The sequence below is a fragment of the Thalassophryne amazonica genome, chromosome 19, assembly GCF_902500255.1.
Source record: "Thalassophryne amazonica chromosome 19, fThaAma1.1, whole genome shotgun sequence".
In the NCBI taxonomy this organism is placed as follows: Eukaryota; Metazoa; Chordata; class Actinopteri; order Batrachoidiformes; family Batrachoididae; genus Thalassophryne; species Thalassophryne amazonica.
The window spans coordinates 51,815,438-51,836,813 of record NC_047121.1 but is presented as its reverse complement, the minus strand read 5'-3'; the positions used below and the strand labels follow the sequence as shown (position 1 = coordinate 51,836,813).

The 21,376-nt window shown below is 43.0% G+C and overlaps 1 protein-coding gene across 1 annotated transcript in view; it reads right to left on the bottom strand.

Annotated features, from left to right (window-relative positions):
* LOC117500714 (TOG array regulator of axonemal microtubules protein 1) overlaps nucleotides 1–14,616 on the bottom strand; it is a 28,353-nt gene extending 13,737 nt beyond the window's left edge. Inside the window, exons 1-6 of the mRNA XM_034159480.1 lie at nucleotides 14,446–14,616; nucleotides 12,747–13,970; nucleotides 3,751–3,817; nucleotides 2,656–2,766; nucleotides 2,203–2,454; nucleotides 1,791–2,074 (exon numbers count right to left, since the gene is read on the bottom strand). Coding sequence (XP_034015371.1) covers nucleotides 1,791–2,074; nucleotides 2,203–2,454; nucleotides 2,656–2,766; nucleotides 3,751–3,817; nucleotides 12,747–13,763 — 1,731 coding nt within the window. The 5' untranslated portion in view covers nucleotides 13,764–13,970; nucleotides 14,446–14,616. The remainder of the gene's footprint in view (nucleotides 1–1,790; nucleotides 2,075–2,202; nucleotides 2,455–2,655; nucleotides 2,767–3,750; nucleotides 3,818–12,746; nucleotides 13,971–14,445) is intronic.
* Between the last annotated feature and the right edge of the window lie 6,760 nt (nucleotides 14,617–21,376).

The window sequence follows — 21,376 nt, the reverse complement described above, 5'->3', positions numbered from 1 at the left end:
GTGTATGGCAGCACCCTGACATCGGGGTGAATGTGAGGCATTATTGTAAAGCCCTTTGAGCATCTGATGCAGATGGAAAAGCGCGATATAAATGCAGTCCACTTACCATTTATTTATTTAGTTTGGCATTTACTGTATTATTTCCTTCAACAGTTTTTGTAGTTGGTATAAAAATGCCACAATCTGACCAATCTGAGTTTGAATCCATGTTGTTTGTATCTTAAAAAAAAATTGATTCTTACTATTCCTTAGAACTGTACACAGTGCATCCAAAAAGTATTTGCTGCACTTTTCCCACATTTTGTTATGCTACAGCCTTATTCCAAAATGGATTAAATTCATTTTTTCCTCAAAATTCTACACACAACACCCCATAATGACACAGTTTGTCTTGAGATTTTTTCAAATTTATTAAAAACAAACAAACAAAAAAACCCTAAGAAGTCATGTCCATAAGTATTCACAGTCTTTGCCATGAAGCTCTAAATTGAGTTCAGGTGCCTCCTGTTTCCACTGATCATCCTTGAGATGTTTCTACAAATTAATTGGAGTCCACCTGGGGTAAATTCAGTTGATTGGACATGATTTGGAAAGACACACACCTGTCTACATATAAAGGTCCCACAGTTGACAGTCAGAGCACAAACCAAGCATGAAGTCAAAGGAATTGTCTGTAGACCTCTGAGACAGGATTGTCTGGAGGCACAAATCTAGGGAAGGGTACAGAAACATTTCTGCTGCTTTGAAGGTCCCAATAAGCACAGTGACCTCCATCATCTGTAAATGGAAAAAGTTCAGATCCACCAGGACTCTTCCTAGAGCTGGCCGCCCGTCTAAACTGAGCGATCGGGGGAGAAGGACCTTAGTCAGAGAGGTGACCAAGAACCTGATGGTCACTCTACCACAGCTCCAGCATTCCTCTGTGGAGAGACGAGAGCCTTGCAAGAGGACAACCATCTCTGCAGCAATCCACCAATCAAGCCTGTATGGTAGAGTGTCCAGACAGAAGGCACTCCTTAGTAAAAGGCACATGGCAGCCCACCTGGAGTTTGACAAAAGGCACCTGAAGGACTCTCAGACCAGGAGAAACAAAATTCTCTGGTCTGATGAGACAAAGCTTGAGCTCTTTGGTGTCATGTTTGGAGGAAACCAGGCACCATCCCTACAGTGAAGCATGGTGGTGGCAGCATCATGCTGTGGGGATGTTTTTCAGCAGCAGGAACTGGGAGACTAGTCAGGATTGAGGGAAAGATAAATGCAGCAATGTACAGAGACATTCTGGATGAAAACCTGCTCCAGAGCACTCTTGACCTCAGACTGGGGCGACGGTTCATCTTTCAGCAGGACAATGACCCTAAGCACACAGCCAAGATATCAAAGGAGTGGCTTCGGGACAACTCTGTGAATGTCCTTGAGTGGTCCAGCCAGAGCCCAGACCTGAATCCAGTTGAACATCTCTGGAGAGATCTGAAAATGTCTGTGCACCAACGCTCCCCATCCAACTTGATGGAGCTTGAGAGGTGCTGCAAAGAGGAATGGACCAAACTGCCAAAAGATAGGTGCACCCCAAGCCTGTGGCATCGGATTCAAGAAGAACTGAGGCTGGAATTGCAGCCAAAGGTCCATCAACAAAATATTGAATAAAGGCTGTGAATACTTTCCGGATGCACTGTATGCAATCAATAAAGTCTGAAGTGCTTGAGGATGATTTTAGCCAAATACTGCAGTCATGTTGGGAAAGCAGTGGTTGAACTGGGTCCTTTTTAGCGAATAAAAACACATTTACTGACCTCCTGCAGGTCCAGATGATCATCCTTTTGTGGATTTTGCGCTGTCATGTTATCTGTGGAGTCCAGATGGACGATCCCTTCTTGTTGCTGATTCTGAGGGCTGCCTGAGGAGTTGGACTTTGGGCCATTATGAGAGAGAATCGGTTCTCCTAGAGGGACTACTGGTGATATTGAAAGGGTTGCCCTGGTGCTGCTTAGAGCCCTGCGGAATGATGAAGTGCAGGAAGAATTCACCAGGGAGGCACGTAGAGGCCTGGGAGAGCACCTACTTGAAACGTGATTTTCTGAAGGAAATAGCACAAGAAGGAGGTTAAAAACATGACTGTCAAAATAGAGAATCCCTCAAAACAACAGGTCTCAACATTTTTGCAATCACAACAACTGGTTTGCTAGATGTTTGCTTTCCCCTTGCCTGCTGTGTCTCTCCGGAGACTGGGGTCCTGCTGGTGAGAACTGGTCTCACTCTTGTTGGGCCAGGTGTTGGACATAGACAGGGGGCAGTTAGCTTGACAGTGAACCAGCGTTGGAGTAAAGGTGCCTGCTGGAAGTGTAGCCAGTGGGTAGGAAGGCAGAAGAAAGGAACCGGGTGTGGCAAGGTTAGAGGAGAGGGGAAACGTGCACTCAACACTGGGGTTCCTCGAGAGAATATGTCCTTTGGGTGCCTCTGTGAGACAGAATATACAGTCCCAAGAACTCATAAAATGCTTGAGAATCTCATTGCTCATGGTTGGCTAAATGTTTAAAATTGGAGATGTAAGACTGTTTTCCTTATTTTCAGATTTTCTTACTTGCACAAGCATAAAGCATGAACTTCAGAGCAGAAACATTTCCAGCAAGGGTTCTTGCTTCAGTAAGGATTTCTTACCAGATTCGAAATCAGAGAAGTTGGGGTCTAAGGTGAGGCTTCCAGTTCTCCTGAGGCGGGCAGGGAATTCCCTCCTCCTAGAGGACTGGGACATGTGAGGCTCTTCTGAACCTATGTGGGAAATATGTTCTGCCACTCAAGTACACTCATGTGCATCTTTTATCACATACTTCCATTTTTGTAGTAACTAAGACAATAATATCATGCTTCAAAGGGAATGTATTCATTCAAAGGGAGATGATAAAATGCACATTTCAATCTTTCATCACATCTGGCACCACATGTGGTCGTGCTCCAATAACAAATGTAAAGTACAATTTGTCCTTACAGAAATGTGGAATGATCTAATACCCCGTCACACTAGAGGTGCATTCATGGCCGTCGGACAGCATTCTGAGTGCAGTCCAAACAGTGGGTCCCAGTCGTCTGAACATGTTTTGAACATGAGCAAAATATTTGGGGTGACCGCAGTTGAAGTGGAAAAATATTGAACAGCAGTCGAAGTGCCGTCTGACCGCAGTCTGACTGCATTCTAAACAATCGGACTGTGTGAAAACGGCATTCGTGATGTTCTGATCGCTTTCGGGGGGATGTTCTGCAAGTTTCCATCACGTCGTACCCTGGCCGAATGTGCCTGAACGCACCACGAGCGCACTTTGAGTGCTGCTGGAATAAATTCTGCCGAACTGCCATCGCACCGCAGTCCACGGGTTCTAAGTGCATCTTACTGCATTCTGGCAGCTGTCCAGGTACTTTTAAAGTCTTACAGTGTTCCACCTACATTTGCACTGTGTTTGGAGGCTCATGTGCACGACCCGTGCACTAATCAGTCAGGGCGGGTTTAAGAGCAGTCTGGGTATTCGGACGGCTGTTCTCCGCAATTCTTATTCCCTCCCAGATGTGGCACGAATTTAGTTTTCTTGTTTTTTTTTTCATTCCCCCTGATTCGGCTCGTGCTCATTCATACTAAGTGTGATGGGGCCGTGATGAAATGGGCAATCTGGTCAAACGCGTGACCTTCTGTCACCCATATGTTTAATCTTAAGCAACTGAAAAAAAAATGAATGAATGAGTGGTAAAACATCTTGTACTTACTAAAGGTGGGTAGATAGGGCTCTGAACTCTGGTTCCTGGACAGATGAGGAATGTCTTCATTCAGGACCTGTCAGAGGGCAGAAAGCCGTTTTCAGTGATGGCCATGAGGACTGAGGACTCAAACAGCCTCCATACTGTGACTGCACAATCATCACACAGTGCAGCAGCTAACTGTAGCAATCATTCATTTCTGGAAACAAGCACCAAATTCAGCACAAATACTCCTTAGAGCTTAGATATTAACTCTATTGGGAAAAAAAAAACAATTGGCCACTTGAATGGATGGACGTCAATTACTGTCATATACCTCCTTTGTATGAAATATGAAGTCCACAATGTCTGTAGTATTATGTTTGACAAGACTGATCTACATTTTACCTATTTGAAATTATCACTTGACTTCTCCTTGATCCAAGTGTCAGGACCCAAGGATAGGACAAGATTGCAGGACCTGGCCCCAGGACCTTTCCCCAAGGACCCCAGGGGAATGGATGAGACTCCAGACTGAACAAGATCTTACAATGCACATAAACACAAAACTGCAAATGTTCTGCACACTAGATCTTTGCTTTTAGGCAACTGCTACTGAAAAATAATGAAAATGCAAAGGATTGAAATCGTAGAAACTGTCCTATTATGTGCACACACACACGTTATATTGTTTTGTAGTTTCTAATTCTCACCTTTTCATCAGTATACAATGAGGTACCGTAGCTTCGAACCATTTGGCACATCAAAACATATTTTTGAATTTCCAAATTTTTTAAGCACCTCCAGTAATTTGGTGGATATGGATGGTGCATAAAACAATCAATTATACATTGTACATATCCAAATTATTAAAGAATCATAAAAAGATTAGTAAAAAATATTTTCTGATGTGCCAAATGATGCAATTCTACAGTATTATATACCGTTTAAGCTACTGTATTACAGTGGAACCTCATTATGAAACATCCATGAGACAAGTAAGTTACTTGATCTCCAAATGTTTAGCATATCAGGGTTGCAAAAATACTGAATAACAAAGAATAAAAAAGTCAACACTTGGATGTAAAAATGAGTTTATTTTACAAGAAATTCATTATTGTAATAGATTTCTTTATAATAAGTTTCCACTGCATGTGTCATATAATCAATTGTAAAGCATCAACTGTGTAGTATTATATTTTACTGAGTGACAATAAATACTGTACACATTACAAGTACATGTACAGATACGTGACAATTGACACTTCACTTGTATGATGAAAATTGAGAGAAGTTAATTTAAAAATTCGATACCAAGCATGTTTTCTGTCCCTTTTTTCTCATTATCAACCACCAAAGGTATTTTAACCTTTGTGACAGAAAACAATTTCCATTTTAGACTTGGGCTTGAAAGAGATTTCATGATTATGGAGAACATGAAAGGCTAAAAAATAATGTTTTATAGATTTAGATCTCAGAGCGATAGTACGCCGGTCATGATTGGTCTACTACATCACTGTGTCTAATACGACATTGCTGATTGGTTGGGTGATAGGCTTGGCTACAAATTTTAAAGTGAAAATAACTGCCAAAATAATTTGTTTTCATGCTTTAGGGAGCAGCTTTTTGATGTGGGGATATACATTCTCTGAACAAAAATAATCCATCCATCCATCCATCCATTTTCTTCCGCTTTATCCGGAGTCGGGTCGCAGGGGCAGCAGCTCAAGCAAAGCCGCCAGACCTCCCGATCCACACACACCTCCTCCAGCTCCTCCGGGGGAACCCCAAGGCGTTCCCAAGCCAGCCGAGAGATGTAGTCCCTCCAGCGTGTCCTGGGTCCTCCCCGGGGCCTCCTCCCAGTGGGACGTGCCCGGAACACCTCTCCAGCAAGGCGTCCAGGGGGCATCCGGAAAAGATGCCCGAGCCACCTCAACTGACTCCTTTCGACGTGGAGGAGCAGCGGCTCGACTCCGAGCTCCTACCGAGTGACCGAGCTCCTCACCCTATCTCTAAGGGAGCGCCCAGCCACCCTGCGGAGGAAACTCATCTCGGCCACTTGTACTCGCGATCTCGTTCTTTCGGTCATGAGCCAAATCTCATGACCATAGGTGAGGATCGGAACATAGATCGATCGGTAAATCTAGAGCTTTGTGAACAAAAATAATATTTTTCAAATTTGGTACACAATTCCCTATCCTCAACCAAGTCCTCTAACTCTTCCTGGAGGATTCTGAGGCATTCCCAAGCCAGCTGGGAAATATAATCCCTCCAGAATGTCCCTCCAGGGTCTCCTCCCAGCTGGGACGTGCCTGGAAGACTTTCCCAGGGAGATGACCAGGAGGCATCCTCAGCAGATGCTCAAATCATCTCAGCTGGCTGCTTTTGATGCAAAGAAGCAGCACATCTCCTCAGAGTCCCTCCCTTCCCAAAATTAAAACTGAGGAGCAAGAATGCAATAAGCCAGCAGACAGCACTGATAGATTCTTGCTCACATCTCATTTTTAGAGAGCGAGTAAACACACGGCCTCTAAACTGATCGAATCACATTACGGAGTTCTCAACGAGACGGCAATCAACACTACAGCAGAGAGTAAAGCTGTTTTCACGATCACAACACTGTCATGTTTCCATTTATATTTCACAGCCCCTTCAGTGAGAGTGCTGCCTTCACGAGGTTGCTGGGAGACCCACCCTGCTGTAAACACTAAGGTTTTCAAAGAGCAGCACACACACAAAAATATGATCAGGTAACAAATGCACCGTGAAATAAATCTAATCATGTCTATAAAACATCATTCTCAGGTTTTGCATCCTTGCAGCAAACATGTCACTGCAAAAAAAAAAAAAAAAAAGCACGACAGATCATCAACATATCCATGTTCATTTTATATATATTACACTCAACAAAAATATAAACGCAGCACTTTTGGTTTTGCTCCCATTTTGTATGAGATGAACTCAAAGATCTAAAACTTTTTCCACATACACAATATCACCATTTCCCTCAAATATTGTTCACAAACCAGTCTAAATCTGTGATAGTGAGCACTTCTCCTTTGCTGAGATAATCCATCACACCTCACAGGTGTGCCATACCAAGATGCTGATTAGACACCATGATTTGTGCACAGGTGTGCCTTAGACTGCCCACAATAAAAGGCCACTCTGAAAGGTGCAGTTTTGTTTTATTGGGGGGGATACCAGTCAGTATCTGGTGTGACCACCATTTGCCTCATGCAGTGCAACACATCTCCTTCGCATAGAGTTGATCAGGTTGTCAATTGTGGCCTGTGGAATGTTGGTCCACTCCTCTTCAATGGCTGTGCGAAGTTGCTGGATATTGGCAGGAACTGGTACACGCTGTCGTATACGCCGGTCCAGAGCATCCCAACATGCTCAATGGGTGACATGTCCGGTGAGTATGCCGGCCATGCAAGAACTGGGACATTTTCAGCTTCCAAGAATTGTGTACAGATCCTTGCAACATGGGGCCGTGCATTATCCTGCTGCAACATGAGGTGATGTTCTTGGATGTATGGCACAACAATGGGCCTCAGGATCTCGTCACGGTATCTCTGTGCATTCAAAATGCCATCAATAAAATGCACCTGTGTTCTTCGTCCATAACAGACGCCTGCCCATACCATAACCCCACCGCCACCATGGGCCACTCGATCCACAACACTGACATCAGAAAACTGCTCACCCACACGATGCCACACACGCTGTCTGCCATCTGCCCTGAACAGTGTGAACCGGGATTCATCCATGAAGAGAACACCTCTCCAACGTGCCAAACACCAGTGAATGTGAGCATTTGCCCACTCAAGTCGGTTACGACGACTAACTGGAGTCAGGTCGAGACCCCGATGAGGACGATGAGCATGCAGATGAGCTTCCCTGAGACGGTTTCTGACAGTTTGTGCAGAAATTCTTTGGTTATGCAAACCGATTGTTTCAGCAGCTGTGCGAGTGGCTGGTCTCAGACGATCTTGGAGGTGAACATGCTGGATGTGGAGTTCCTGGGCTGGTGTGGTTACACGTGGTCTGCAGTTGTGAGGCTGGTTGGATGTACTACCAAATTCTCTGAAACGCTTTTGGAGATGGCTTATGGTAGAGAAATGAACATTCAATACACGAGCAACAGCTCTGGTTGACATTCCTGCTGTCAGCATGCCAATTGCACGCTCCCTCAAATCTTGCGACATCTGTGGCATTGTGCTGTGTGATAAAACTGCACCTTTCAGAGTGGCCTTTTATTGTGGGCAGTCTAAGGCACACCTTTGCACTAATCATGGTGTCTAATCAGCATCTTGATATGGCACACCTGTGAGGTGGGATGGATTATCTGAGCAAAGGAGAAGTGCTCACTATCACAGATTTAGACTGGTTTGTGAACAATATTTGAGGGAAATGGTGATATTGTGTATGTGGAAAAAGTTTTAGATCTTTGAGTTCATCTCATACAAAATGGGAGCAAAACCAAAAGTGTTGCATTTATATTTTTGTTGAGTGTATATATATATATATATATATATATATATATATATATATATATATATATATATATATATATATACACACACACACACACACACACACACACACACACACACACACACACACACACAGTGAAGAAAATAAGTATTTGAACACCCTGCTGTTTTGCAAGTTCTCCCTGCTGCAGTTTGTGAAAACCTGGTGAAAAACTACAGGAAACGGTTGACCTCTGTAATTGCAAACAAAGGCTACGCTACTGTACCAAATATTAACATTGATTTTCACATGTGTTCAAATACTTACTTGCAGCAGTAACATAGAAATAAATTATTAAAAAAATCATACATTTTATTTTGAGATTATGTCTCTCACAGTGGACATGCACCTAAGATGAACATTTCAGACCCCTCCAAGTGGGAGAACTTGCAAAACCGCAGGGTGTTCAAATACTTATTTTCCTCACTGTATATATTGGATTTTGTTAACAGCTGTTGACACCAAATCACCAAATGCCTTAAAATCACATGATTTTGCACTGTAGCCTGAAATAATACTTTAATTAAAAAATAACATTTTTTCCTTCAGGAGGAATCAATCAATTTTTTTATATAGCGCCAAATCACAACAAACAGTTGCCCCAAGGCGCTTTATATTGTAAGGCAAGGCCATACAATAATTATGTAAAACCCCAACGGTCAAAACGACCCCCTGTGAGCAAGCACTTGGCTAGCACTTGGCTACAGTGGGAAGGAAAAACTCCCTTTTAACAGGAAGAAACCTCCAGCAGAACCAGGCTCAGGGAGGGGCAGTCTTCTGCTGGGACTGGTTGGGGCTGAGGGAGAGAACCAGGAAAAAGACATGCTGTGGAGGGGAGCAGAGATCGATCACTAATGATTAAATGCAGAGTGGTGCATACAGAGCAAAAAGAGAAAGAAACAGTGCATCATGGGAACCCCCCAGCAGTCTACGTCTATAGCAGCATAACTAAGGGATGGTTCAGGGTCACCTGATCCAGCCCTAACTATAAGCTTTAGCAAAAAGGAAAGTTTTAAGCCTAATCTTAAAAGTAGAGAGGGTGTCTGTCTCCCTGATCTGAATTGGGAGCTGGTTCCACAGGAGAGGAGCCTGAAAGCTGAAGGCTCTGCCTCCCATTCTACTCTTACAAACCCTAGGAACTACAAGTAAGCCTGCAGTCTGAGAGCGAAGCGCTCTATTGGGGTGATATGGTACTACGAGGTCCCTAAGATAAGATGGGACCTGATTATTCAAAACCTTATAAGTAAGAAGAAGAATTTTAAATTCTATTCTAGAATTAACAGGAAGCCAATGAAGAGAGGCCAATATGGGTGAGATATGCTCTCTCCTTCTAGTCCCCGTCAGTACTCTAGCTGCAGCATTTTGAATTAACTGAAGGCTTTTTAGGGAACTTTTAGGACAACCTGATAATAATGAATTACAATAGTCCAGCCTAGAGGAAATAAATGCATGAATTAGTTTTTCAGCATCACTCTGAGACAAGACCTTTCTGATTTTAGAGATATTGCGTAAATGCAAAAAATCAGTCCTACATATTTGTTTAATATGCGCTTTGAATGACATATCCTGATCAAAATGACTCCAAGATTTCTCACAGTATTACTAGAGGTCAGGGTAATGCCATCCAGAGTAAGGATCTGGTTAGACACCATGTTTCTAAGATTTGTGGGGCCAAGTACAATAACTTCAGTTTTATCTGAGTTTAAAAGCAGGAAATTAGAGGTCATCCATGTCTTTATGTCTGTAAGACAATCCTGCAGTTTAGCTAATTGGTGTGTGTCCTCTGGCTTCATGGATAGATAAAGCTGGGTATCATCTGCGTAACAATGAAAATTTAAGCAATACCGTCTAATAATACTGCCTAAGGGAAGCATGTATAAAGTGAATAAAATTGGTCCTAGCACAGAACCTTGTGGAACTCCATAATTAACTTTAGTCTGTGAAGAAGATTCCCCATTTACATGAACAAATTGTAATCTATTAGAAAAATATGATTCAAACCACCGCAGCGCAGTGCCTTTAATACCTATGGCATGCTCTAATCTCTGTAATAAAATTTTATGGTCAACAGTATCAAAAGCAGCACTGAGGTCTAACAGAACAAGCACAGAGATGAGTCCACTGTCCGAGACCATAAGAAGATCATTTGTAACCTTCACTAATGCTGTTTCTGTACTATGATGAATTCTAAAACCTGACTGAAACAAGACAGAATTTTTCAAATAAGATTCTCTGAAGCAGAACTCTTTAAAAGCAATCTGCCATTTTACATCCGTTAAGAGCCATTTAAAATTGTAAAAAAAAAATTAGAATAACAGAGTCAAAAGACCCTGAAGTCATTTGGACAAAGAGTATTTTTGACCAAATATGGGAAAAGTGGCACAAATGATTCAAGGTCAATTCGGTACTTCAGCATTTCCCATAATCCCTCTGGCAGTCCCTGCGCTTCCCAGAATGCACCGCAGTGCCAGCAGAGTTCCGCTGTCTCACAGATACAGATGGTTTTGATTTAGCGAGGTCACGGGTGATTATGATGATGACGATGATACGCTCTCCCAAGTTGAGAGGGTTATCTCGAGGAGGTGTAGCACCTGTGATGTTCTTCTGCTGTGTCCCTATGTTGATTTATTGTCCATACTTCATCAGATGTGTTACACTGTGAGTGCTGAGCTCCTGACACCGGAAGTCTGCTGAAACCGACCTCTCGCATGAGTTACGAACTGTGAGACGGCACAAGATTCACAACTGCTAAACACCGAATGAAAATCTTTGCAACACCGATTCTAGGAGTCTGTGCAGAATCTCAGAAAACCCACTGAGCTTTTCAGTGAAAAACTGAGAAGTGTGTAAAATATCTTCTCTTTTCTTTTGTTGTAATTTTGGGGGCCCCTTAGAATGATTGAAGGACAATGAGATTTTTGTTTCCCCGATAGGCAGTCTCCCAAAGAATATTTTTGCAAAATTAGAGAAAATGTTAATCATCAGTTTATTCTGCAATACATTAAACAGTGTGAAAAATGACATTTTGCTCCCGTTCTTGGGCCTGCAGGGGGATTCAATCATAAATTCAAACTTACTACTACTACTACTTACTCAAAGACTCATCTGTACAAAATTTCAGACAAATTCAGATGCTTTTTAGAAAATCATCAAATGGTGTGAATCTTGATGGCATTCATCCTGTGGCCCTCAATCCAAAGGACTCAAGAAAAAATAAAGGGAAACAAAATTATTCAGTGGAATCCTCAGGTCAGATCTGGGAGCATGCTATGGTGCCCTACATCACCGCATCCACCACACCATGAAAACACAATCAGTCCATCCCTATGACAAAAATGGACTGTGGCCCTTCTGTAGCAAGCTGAAACGTGGGCTTTGCCTGGCCTTTTACTCGTACACTTGCTGGTGTCAACACTGAGGCACCTGTGGACTGGATCATGCTCGTACAAACGCACCACATGGACAAAATGCTGCAACTACCATTCCCTCACAACGCAAGTCAGACTCTTTATCTTGGGGGGGTGTCTATAATACTACAAAATGCTGGGAATGAGTTCATATTAACCATATATCCATGTAAAATAAGTTTTGCAACATTATTTTGTATTTAGTGATGCTTCCCTTAGCTACTAGAATAAATGTGAAAACCGCAGACGTATGCATTTTTTTGCCTAATTAACACACCAAGAGAGTTTATCATCCAAATCGTGGAGACTGTTATGTGGCCAAACTGAATGTATACATTCAGTTACTCATTTGAATGGTGAAGGTCTGTAAGAATTTAAGGAAAACTTGCCACTTGACTGACCATAAACAAAGTGACTGTATGACCACTCGCACAACCATAATTCTCTATGTGTTATATCGATTGCATCGTTATAAGTCACACGTGGCTGTGTTTAACCAGGATTTTAACATTTTGTCAATACCATAAACAAGATACCTTTTTTGTCTCCAGGCAGATCACACATCAAACTTGCTTTGCAGTAGAATTGACATTGACACAAACAAACAAAGCAGTCACTCAAGATCAGATCTACAGTGACACACTGGCAGATTTTTTTTTTTTTTTTGCCATGGAGCAACTTCCCTTACATCAGAGCTAATGGCTGAATGACAACAGCCTTATGTATGTCTCAGACATATAAAGATGCATACTGGAAGTTATCTGGAAAACAATAATTTTGAGCATAATGGCAGTATTTCATAAAACACCAGTAGCCCCAAGAAGCAAACTCACAGAGAAAAATCACGTTTGGATATCTTCGTTTTGTAAAATAAAGGTTAATTTAAACTCATTACCAGGTGTTTGTCCTCCAAAAAGGCATTTATAGTCCCTCTACGTCATCTGAATTCCCCATTGTAACATTCGCTCGTGTCAAACTGTGTGTGCTCTATAAAGAGCAAACAAAAATGTAAACTAACCTCTGGAATGCTTTGTCTAGATCTAATATCATATGTTGTGAGATGTAGTGGATGTGTCTCACCTGCTCAGAGCACTTTCCATGGAGGGCAAAGCATCCCTGGTCATTCTCTGATGCCTCCCATGGTAGCTTGTTCTTCCCTCGACTAGCGCTGACAATCCTACGCTGAAGGGGAAGTTCATCGGTGAGGGAGCCTAAACTACCATAGCCATATAATCGGACCTGGTCTGGCTCAGTTCGATGGCTTCGAGCGCTACTAGTCCGTCCTCTACTGATCACCCAGTGTATGTCTGATCCAGAACGATCCTGGAAGGAACACTGCTGTCCTGGTTTGGGCACCACTAATCCATACTCCACTGTCCCCACTGAGGAGAGTCTTGGAAGGACACGTCTTGCTCGTCTTGCCTGTACAGCTGCCATAAGACCCTCCACGTCCTCACTGAGCTCCACCATGTCAACTGCTTTCGTTAGGGGCTGCTTTTTCCCTGGTTCAAGGCAATAGTCAAAAATAGCAAACAGCTCCAAGGCTGCATGGCGGACCGTCCTTTTGCTATCTGCTAAATATGGTGCAACCTCAAAACACAGTTTGGGGATGTTGAAGGCGTTCTTGGGATGAGTGAGCATAGCTACTATGATGATGTTTAGGACATCTTCCCGAACCCGAGAGTTTTTATGTTTCAAGCTACAGATGACATGGTCCAATACTTGCTGTGGTCCAATGTTCTTCATCAGCTGTTGAAACACATTTGTGCATTCAGTCCTGGTGACAGTGCATGTGTCTCCCAAGGCTTTGAGAGCAACAAGCACAATCTCTGTTAAATATCTGTCCACATCACAATCTAGTTTCTGAATGAGTAAGTTTACAACCTGTAAAGTACCATAGAATACTTTAAAATTGCTGTCATCCAGAAGCCTTGGGAGAAAATTGATGAATTCTTCAATGCTCTCATGTGGGACCAACCTCATGTCCACTTCGGAGAGAACGTGTTTGAGCTCTTCCACCCCATTCATGCGACTTTTGTAACTTTTCAGATCCAAAAGCTGCTCATGTAATTCCTGGGAGATCAACCCAAGGATCATTGTTGGCAGGCAGACGGATGGAGTCAAATTTTTGAATTAAAAAACTAAACGGAGAAAAAAAAATCATCCTCTTCTGTCATCCTGAGTGGCTGACGGTGCAGAGCACTGTAAGGGGAATCAGCTCATTCATTCATGTTCTGAAGCTTAGCTGGGTCATGGTTGAGGTGGCAGTAGACCAAGCAGCTCATTCCACGCTTCCCCATCAAGCTGTACAGAACAAAGAAAAAGGAGCACAAACAAAAACAGAGCAGCATTTATTACAGCACCTCTGGCAACACAAAACAGTCTCCAGTAGTAAGACTTTAAGCATATATATATATATATATATATATATATATATATATATATATATATATATATATATATATATATATATATAAAGTATATAAATAAACCAGACCAAACTAGCTTGATGGTCAACCACTTGTGGCTGCCAGCAGCAGCTAACTCCTAATGCTATGAGTGACCGTTCCTGCGAACGTGACGCCGATAATCGTGATGTATTGCAACTATTGACGGTCACGGTGGTCCGTTAGATTTTTTTATAGTCGTGAATTCAATTCAACTGCTAACAACCGAATTATCGACAGTGAGCCAGCTTTAGCTCCAGCGGCACTAAGCTAACAGAACTGCTAACTGTTTTAGGCTAGCAAAGACACCGATCAAAGGGTAAATAACGTACCAGTTATATTTATGCAACTCCTCTTCCCTGAAGCTCGACGGCACTTATATCTACGTTATGTCGTGTTGAGGGTACGTCTGACACCGATGTTTCAAAACATGTGTCAAACCCGGTACCCCGATGAAGCATCGGAGGAGGTGGTTCATTTCGTCGACAGATTCGAAAGTGATGACGTCATAGACGTTTTTTCAATCAGGGAACGTCGCTATTTTTTATTCAATATTTTTAGATTTGTGTCGTTCACCTTTCACCATCGTAAATGTGAATTTTAAATATCATAATTTGAATTATTTCTGGTCAAAATATTAATTTTGATTTGGGGGAGAGACATGGTCTATATAGGAAGAAGGATGCTGAGGATTTAGTTGCTGTCAGGAAAAGACAGAGGCCAAAGAGGAGGTTTATGCAGAGAAGATGCAGAGGACAGTGTGAGATGGAGACTGATGAACTACTGTAGCGCCCCCTAACGGGAGCTTGACTGCTCCTCCTGGACTTGACTGGACTCAAAAACAGGGCCCCAAGTCATATGGGCCATACTTTTTTGAAAATTATTTTGAAATTCACAACATAATAAGAAAAGAGTTTCGGAAATATGATATGACCAATGATTTAATACAACAGTTAAAAAAATCTATGAAGCTGAGACATGGGCAGTGAAGGGACTGCAGGCTGAAGAAGGTGGATGTGGCAGAAATAATAAATGCAAACCTGTTTGCAATGTTAAAAAGGTATGTCCACATTCAATATAACACATTCAACATAACCATATGTGATGTATAGAACCTCCTCCACATCAGTGCAGGGAAAACCAAAGAGCTGCTGGTGGACTTCCGCAGGCACAGGCGCTCTCCACCGACACTGGTGAAGATCCAGGGAAAGGATACAGAGATAGTGGACTCTTACAAGTACCTAGGTGTTCACCTAAATCAATCAATCAATCAACTTTTTTCTTATATAGCGCCAAATCACAACAAACAGTTGCCCCAAGGCGCTCCATATTGTAAGGCAAGGCCATACAATAATTATGAAAAACCCCAACGGTCAAAACGACCCCCTATGAGCAAGCACTTGGCCACAGTGGGAAGGAAAAACTCCCTTTTAACAGGAAGAAACCTCCAGCAGAACCAGGCTCAGGGAGGGGCAGTCTTCTGCTGAGACTGGTTGGGGCTGAGGGAAAAAAACCAGGAAAAAGACAAGAGAGAATAAAGAATAAACCGTTTTCAGCCGTTTTCTACAGAGTGGTCTGCTGGAGCAGCAGGATCACAAATGCTGAGAGGAGACTTGACAAAGTGATGAGGAAGGCCAGCTCTGTCCTGGGAAGTCCCTTGGACTCGGTGCAGGAGGTGGGCAAAAGGAGGATGATGGATAAGCTGTCAGCCCTGCTGGAGAACGCCTCCCATCCCATGAGTGACACCCTGACTGCACTGAAAAGCTCCTTCAGCAATGAGCTGCTCCAGCCAAAGTGCATAACGGAGTGACACCGCAGGTCCTTCCTGCTGCTGCTGTCAGACTCCACAACCAGCACTGTTCCCAGTAGACCACTCAGATCACTCACATCATTAATCTCAGTACAGTAAAGGTACCTTGATAACTGCACAAATTTGATGCCCGCACTGACATGCAGTCCGCCGTGCCACAGAGTAAACTCGTGGTAAACCATGCGCAGCTTTGTGCAAGTGCGGAAAGAAAATTTTGACATGTTCAAAATCTCTGTCACGCATTAATTTAGTGAACTACATGTGAACATTGTGCAAACAATTCAAAAACACTGTGCCACTGCAAGTCACTGTGTCAGCGCAGCTCATCTGAATGATTATGAAGAGATGTTAAATCTATCATAAACATAATTTTACAGATACTCATAAGAAGGAATGAAAATGCAACTCTTTTACCAACCATTACTATATAAATATTACAAATAATTACCTTTGAGATAATTCCAAATGTGTTCTCCACCTCATGAAGTGCACAAGAAAAGCTGCAGCTGTAGAAAATTCCTCTGTGATTCTGGAGCGATTAGAGGTGGTTTTATCAGGCAAACTCTGAGAGCAAATGATTAATCTGCTACAAAATAATTATTCCATATAACGCAACTCCCAGTGGCACAAAGAGCAGCATCCAGAAGAACACAGCGTGCGGCATTGGTATGACAAATTGTGTGGCAGTGTGGGGGTTGAATGTGTGCAAGTGTCAAATTTTCATCCATGTGCAATAATACTACAAATTATGTGCAATGATACTACAGATTCTGTGCAATAATACTTGTACACTCATGTGCCGTATTATGAAACAGTTTTTCTGCTTGTATACACTATATTGTGTTGTTTATATTGTTATCTGCACTTGACTTCAGTATTTTTCATTTACCTTATTTTTGCATACTTGCACTGTTGTTCTGTAACTGTCCTTGTGCTGCTGGAACATCGTAAATTTCTCCATTGTGGGACTATTAAAGGATTATCTCATCTTATGTTATTTTATCTTATCTTATCTTATCTTATCTTATCTTATCTTATCTTACCTTATCTGATCTTGTCTTATCTTATCTTATGTGCATGTAATTCCACTGCAGTACAGGCAGGTGTCCTCAATGAGCGCTATGAATGAAACTCCAAGCAGCGAACCAGTTTTCAATCCAATGCTTCAAATAGGTTCAAGCTTCTGAATGACTGGTTTGCCTTGTCCCTGGATACAGGGGGAGGAGGGGGGACCAAAGTGGCGCAAACACAGGCTGCCATGGTAACGCTCCCCTGTAGTGGCGGCACTGTCATCATCACAAACATCACCCAGACAGTCTACATGTTACACACACGTTACACACCCACGCACCTTATCTGGAAAAAAGTATATATATATATATATATATATATATATATATATATATATATATATATATATATATATACTCAACAAAAATATAAACGCAACACTTTTGGTTTTGCTCCCATTTCGTATGAGATGAACTGAAAGATCTAAAACTTTTTCCACATACACAATATCACCATTTCCCTCAAATATTGTTCACAAACAAGTCTAAATCTGTGATAGTGAGCACTTCTCCTTTGCTGAGATAATCCATCCCACCTCACAGGTGTGCCATATCAAGATGCTGATTAGACACCATGATTAGTGCACAGGTGTGCCTTAGACTGCCCACAATAAAAGGCTACTCTGAAAGGTGCAGTTTTATCACACAGCACAATGCAGATGTCGCAAGATTTGAGGGAGCGTGCAGTTGGCATGCTGACAGCAGAAATGTCAACCAGAGCTGTTGCTCGTGTATTGAATGTTCATTTCTCTACCATAAGCCGTCTCCAAAGGCATTTCAGAGAATTTGGCAGTACATCCAACCAGCCTCACAACCGCAGACCACATGTAACCACACCAGCCCAGGACCTCCACATCCAGCATGTTCACCTCCAAGATCATCTGAGACCAGCCACTCGGACAGCTGCTGAAACAATCGGTTTGCATAACCAAAGAATTTCTGCACAAACATTTCTGCAGAAACCGTCACAGGGAAGCTCATCTGCATGCTTGTCGTCCTCATTGGGGCCTCGACCTGACTCCAGTTCGTCGTCATAACCGACTTGAGTGGGCAAATGCTGGCGTTTGGCACGTTGGAGAGGTGTACTCTTCACAGATTAATCCCGGTTCACACTGTTCAGGGCAGATGGCAGACAGCGTGTGTGGCGTCGTGTGGGTGAGCGGTTTTCTGATGTCAATGTTGTGGATCGAGTGGCCCATAGTGGCGGTGGGGTTATGGTATGGGCAGGCGTTTGTTATGGACGAAGAACACAGGTGCATTTTATTGAGATACCGTGACGAGATCCTGAGGCCCATTGTTGTGCCAACATCCAAGAACATCACCTCATGTTGCAGCAGGATAATGCACGGCCCCATGTTGCAAGGATCTGTACACAATTCTTGGAAGCTGAAAATGTCCCAGTTCTTGCATGGTCGGCATACTCACCGGACATGTCACCCATTGAGCATGTTTGGGATGCTCTGGACCGGCGTATACGACAGCGTGTACCAGTTCCTGCCAATATCCAGCAATTTTGCACAGCCATTGAAGAGGAGTGGACCAACATTCCACAGACCACAACTGACAACCTGATCAACTCTATGCGAAGGAGATGTGTTGCACTGCATGAGGCAAATGGTGGTCACACCAGATACTGACTGGTATCCCCCCCCCCAATAAAACAAAACTGCACCTTTCAGAGTGGCCTTTTATTGTGGGCAGTCTAAGGCACACCTGTGCACTAATCATGGTGTCTAATCAGCATCTTGCTATGGCACACCTGTGAGGTGGGATGGATTATCTCAGCAAAGGAGAAGTGCTCACTATCACAGATTTAGACTGGTCTGTGAACAATATTTGAGGGAAATGGTGATATTGTGTATGTGGAAAAAGTTTTAGATCTTTGAGTTCATCTCATACAAAATGGGAGCAAAACCAAAAGTGTTGCGTTTATATTTTGTTGAGTGTATATCTTCTTCTTTGTCTTTCGGCTGTTCCCGTTAGGGGTCGCCACAGCAGATCAATCGTTTCCATCTCACCCTGTCCTCTGTATCTTCCTCTGTCACACCAACCACCTGCATGTCCTCTCTCAGCACATCCATGAACTTCCTCTTTGGTCTCCCTCTTCTCCTCCTGCCTGGTGGCTCCATCCTCAGCATCCTTCTCCCTATATACCCTGGGTCCCTCCTCTGCACATGTCCAAACCATCTCAATCTCGCCTCTCTGACTTTGTCTCCAAACCGTCCCACCTGAGCTGTCCCTCTGATATGTTCATTCCTAATCTTGTCCATTCTTGTCACTCCCAAAGAGAATCTCAACATCTTCAGCTCTGCCACCTCCAGCTCTGCCTCCTGTCTTTTTGTTAGTGCCACTGTCTCTAAACCATACAACATAGCTGGTCTCACTACTGTTTTGTAAACTTTCCCCTTCACTCTTGCTGATATTCTTCGGTCACAAATCACTCCTGCCACCTTTCTCCACCCACTCCACCCTGCCTGCACTCTCTTCTTCACCTCTCTACCACACTCTCCATTACTTTGAACAGTTGACCCCAAATATTTAAACTCATCTACTTTCACCACTTCTACTCCTTGTAACTGCACTATTCCATTGGGCTCCCTCTCATTCACACACATATACTCAGTCTTGCTTCTACTGACTTTCATTCCCCTTCTCTCCAAAGCATATCTCCACTTCTCCAGACTAGACTCAACTTGCTCTCTACTCTCACTACAGATCACAATGTCATCTGCAATCATAGTCCATGGGGACTCCTGTCTGATCTCATCTGTCAACCTGTCCATCACCACTGCAAACAAGAAAGGACTCAGAGCTGATCCTTGGTGTAATCCCACCTCCACCTTGAATGAGTCTGTCATTCCGACTGCGCATCTCACCGCTGTCACACTATTCTTGTACATGTCCTGCACTACCCTAACATACTTCTCTGCCACTCCAGACTTCCTCATACAATGCCACAACTCTTCTCTTGGCACCCTATCATAAGCTTTTTCTAAGTCCACAAACACACAATGTAACTCTTTCTGTCCTTCTCTGTACTTTTCCAACAGTATTCTCAGAGCAAACATTGCATCTGTAGTGCTCTTTCTCGGCATGAAACCATATTGCTGCTCACAGATCTTCACCTGTTTTCTAAGCCTAGCTTCTACTACTCTTTCCCATAACTTCATGCTGTGGCTGATCAGCTTTATGCCTCTGTAGTTACAGCAGCTCTGCACATCACCCTTGTTCTTGAAAATAGGAACCAGCACACTTCGTCTCCACTCCTCAGGCATCCTCTCACTTTCCAAGATTTTATTAAACAATCTGGTTAGAAACTCTACTGCCATCTCTCCTAGACATTTCCATGCCTCCATTGGAATGTCATCTGGACCAACTGCCTTTCCACTCTTCATCCTCTTCATAGCAGCCCTCACTTCTTCCTTGCTAATCTCTTTTACTTCCTGATTTACTCTCACCACATCATCCAGCCTTTTCTCTCGCTCATTTTCTTTATTCATCAACTCTTCAAAATATTCCCTCCACCTTCTCAGCACACACTCCTCACTTGTCAGCACATTACCATGTGCATCTTTTACCACCCTAACCTGATGCACATCCTTTCCAGCTCTGTCCCTTTGGCCAATCGGTACAAGTCCTTTTCTCCTTCCTTACTATTCAACTTCTTGTACAGCTCGCAATATGCCTTTTCCTTTGATTTTGCCACTTCTCTTCTCGCCTTACGCCGCATTTCCTTGTACTCCTGTCTACTTTCTTCATCTCTCCGACTATCCCAAAACTTTTTCGCCAACCTCTTTCTCCTTATGCTTTCCTGGACCTCTTCATTCCACCACCAAGTCTCAATGTCTTCCTTCCACTGTCCAGATGTCATACCCAGTACTGCCCTAGCTGTCTCCCTCACCACATCTGCAGTACGTTTCCAGTTGTCCAAAATTGCTTCCCCTCCAACTAGTGCTTCTCTCACCTGCTCGCTAAATTTCACACAACAGTCTTCCTCCTTCAGCTTCCACCATCTGATCCTTTGTTGAGCTCTCACTCTCTTCTTCTTCTTTACCTCTAAAGTCATCCTACAAACAACCATCATATGCTGTCTAGTGACACTCTCTCCTGCTACCATCTTACAGTCTGTGATTTCTTTTAACTTGCATCTCCTATAAAGAATGTAGTCCACCTGTGTGCACCTTCCTCCACTCTTATATGTTACCCTGTGCTCCTCCCTTTTCTTAAAGTAGGTATTCACCACAGCCATTTCCATCCTTTTTGCAAAATCAACTACCATCTGTCCTTCCCCATTCCTATCCTTGATACCATATCTACCCATTACTTCCTCATCACCTCTGCTTCCTTCACCAACATGCCCATTGAAGTCCGCTCCTATCACCA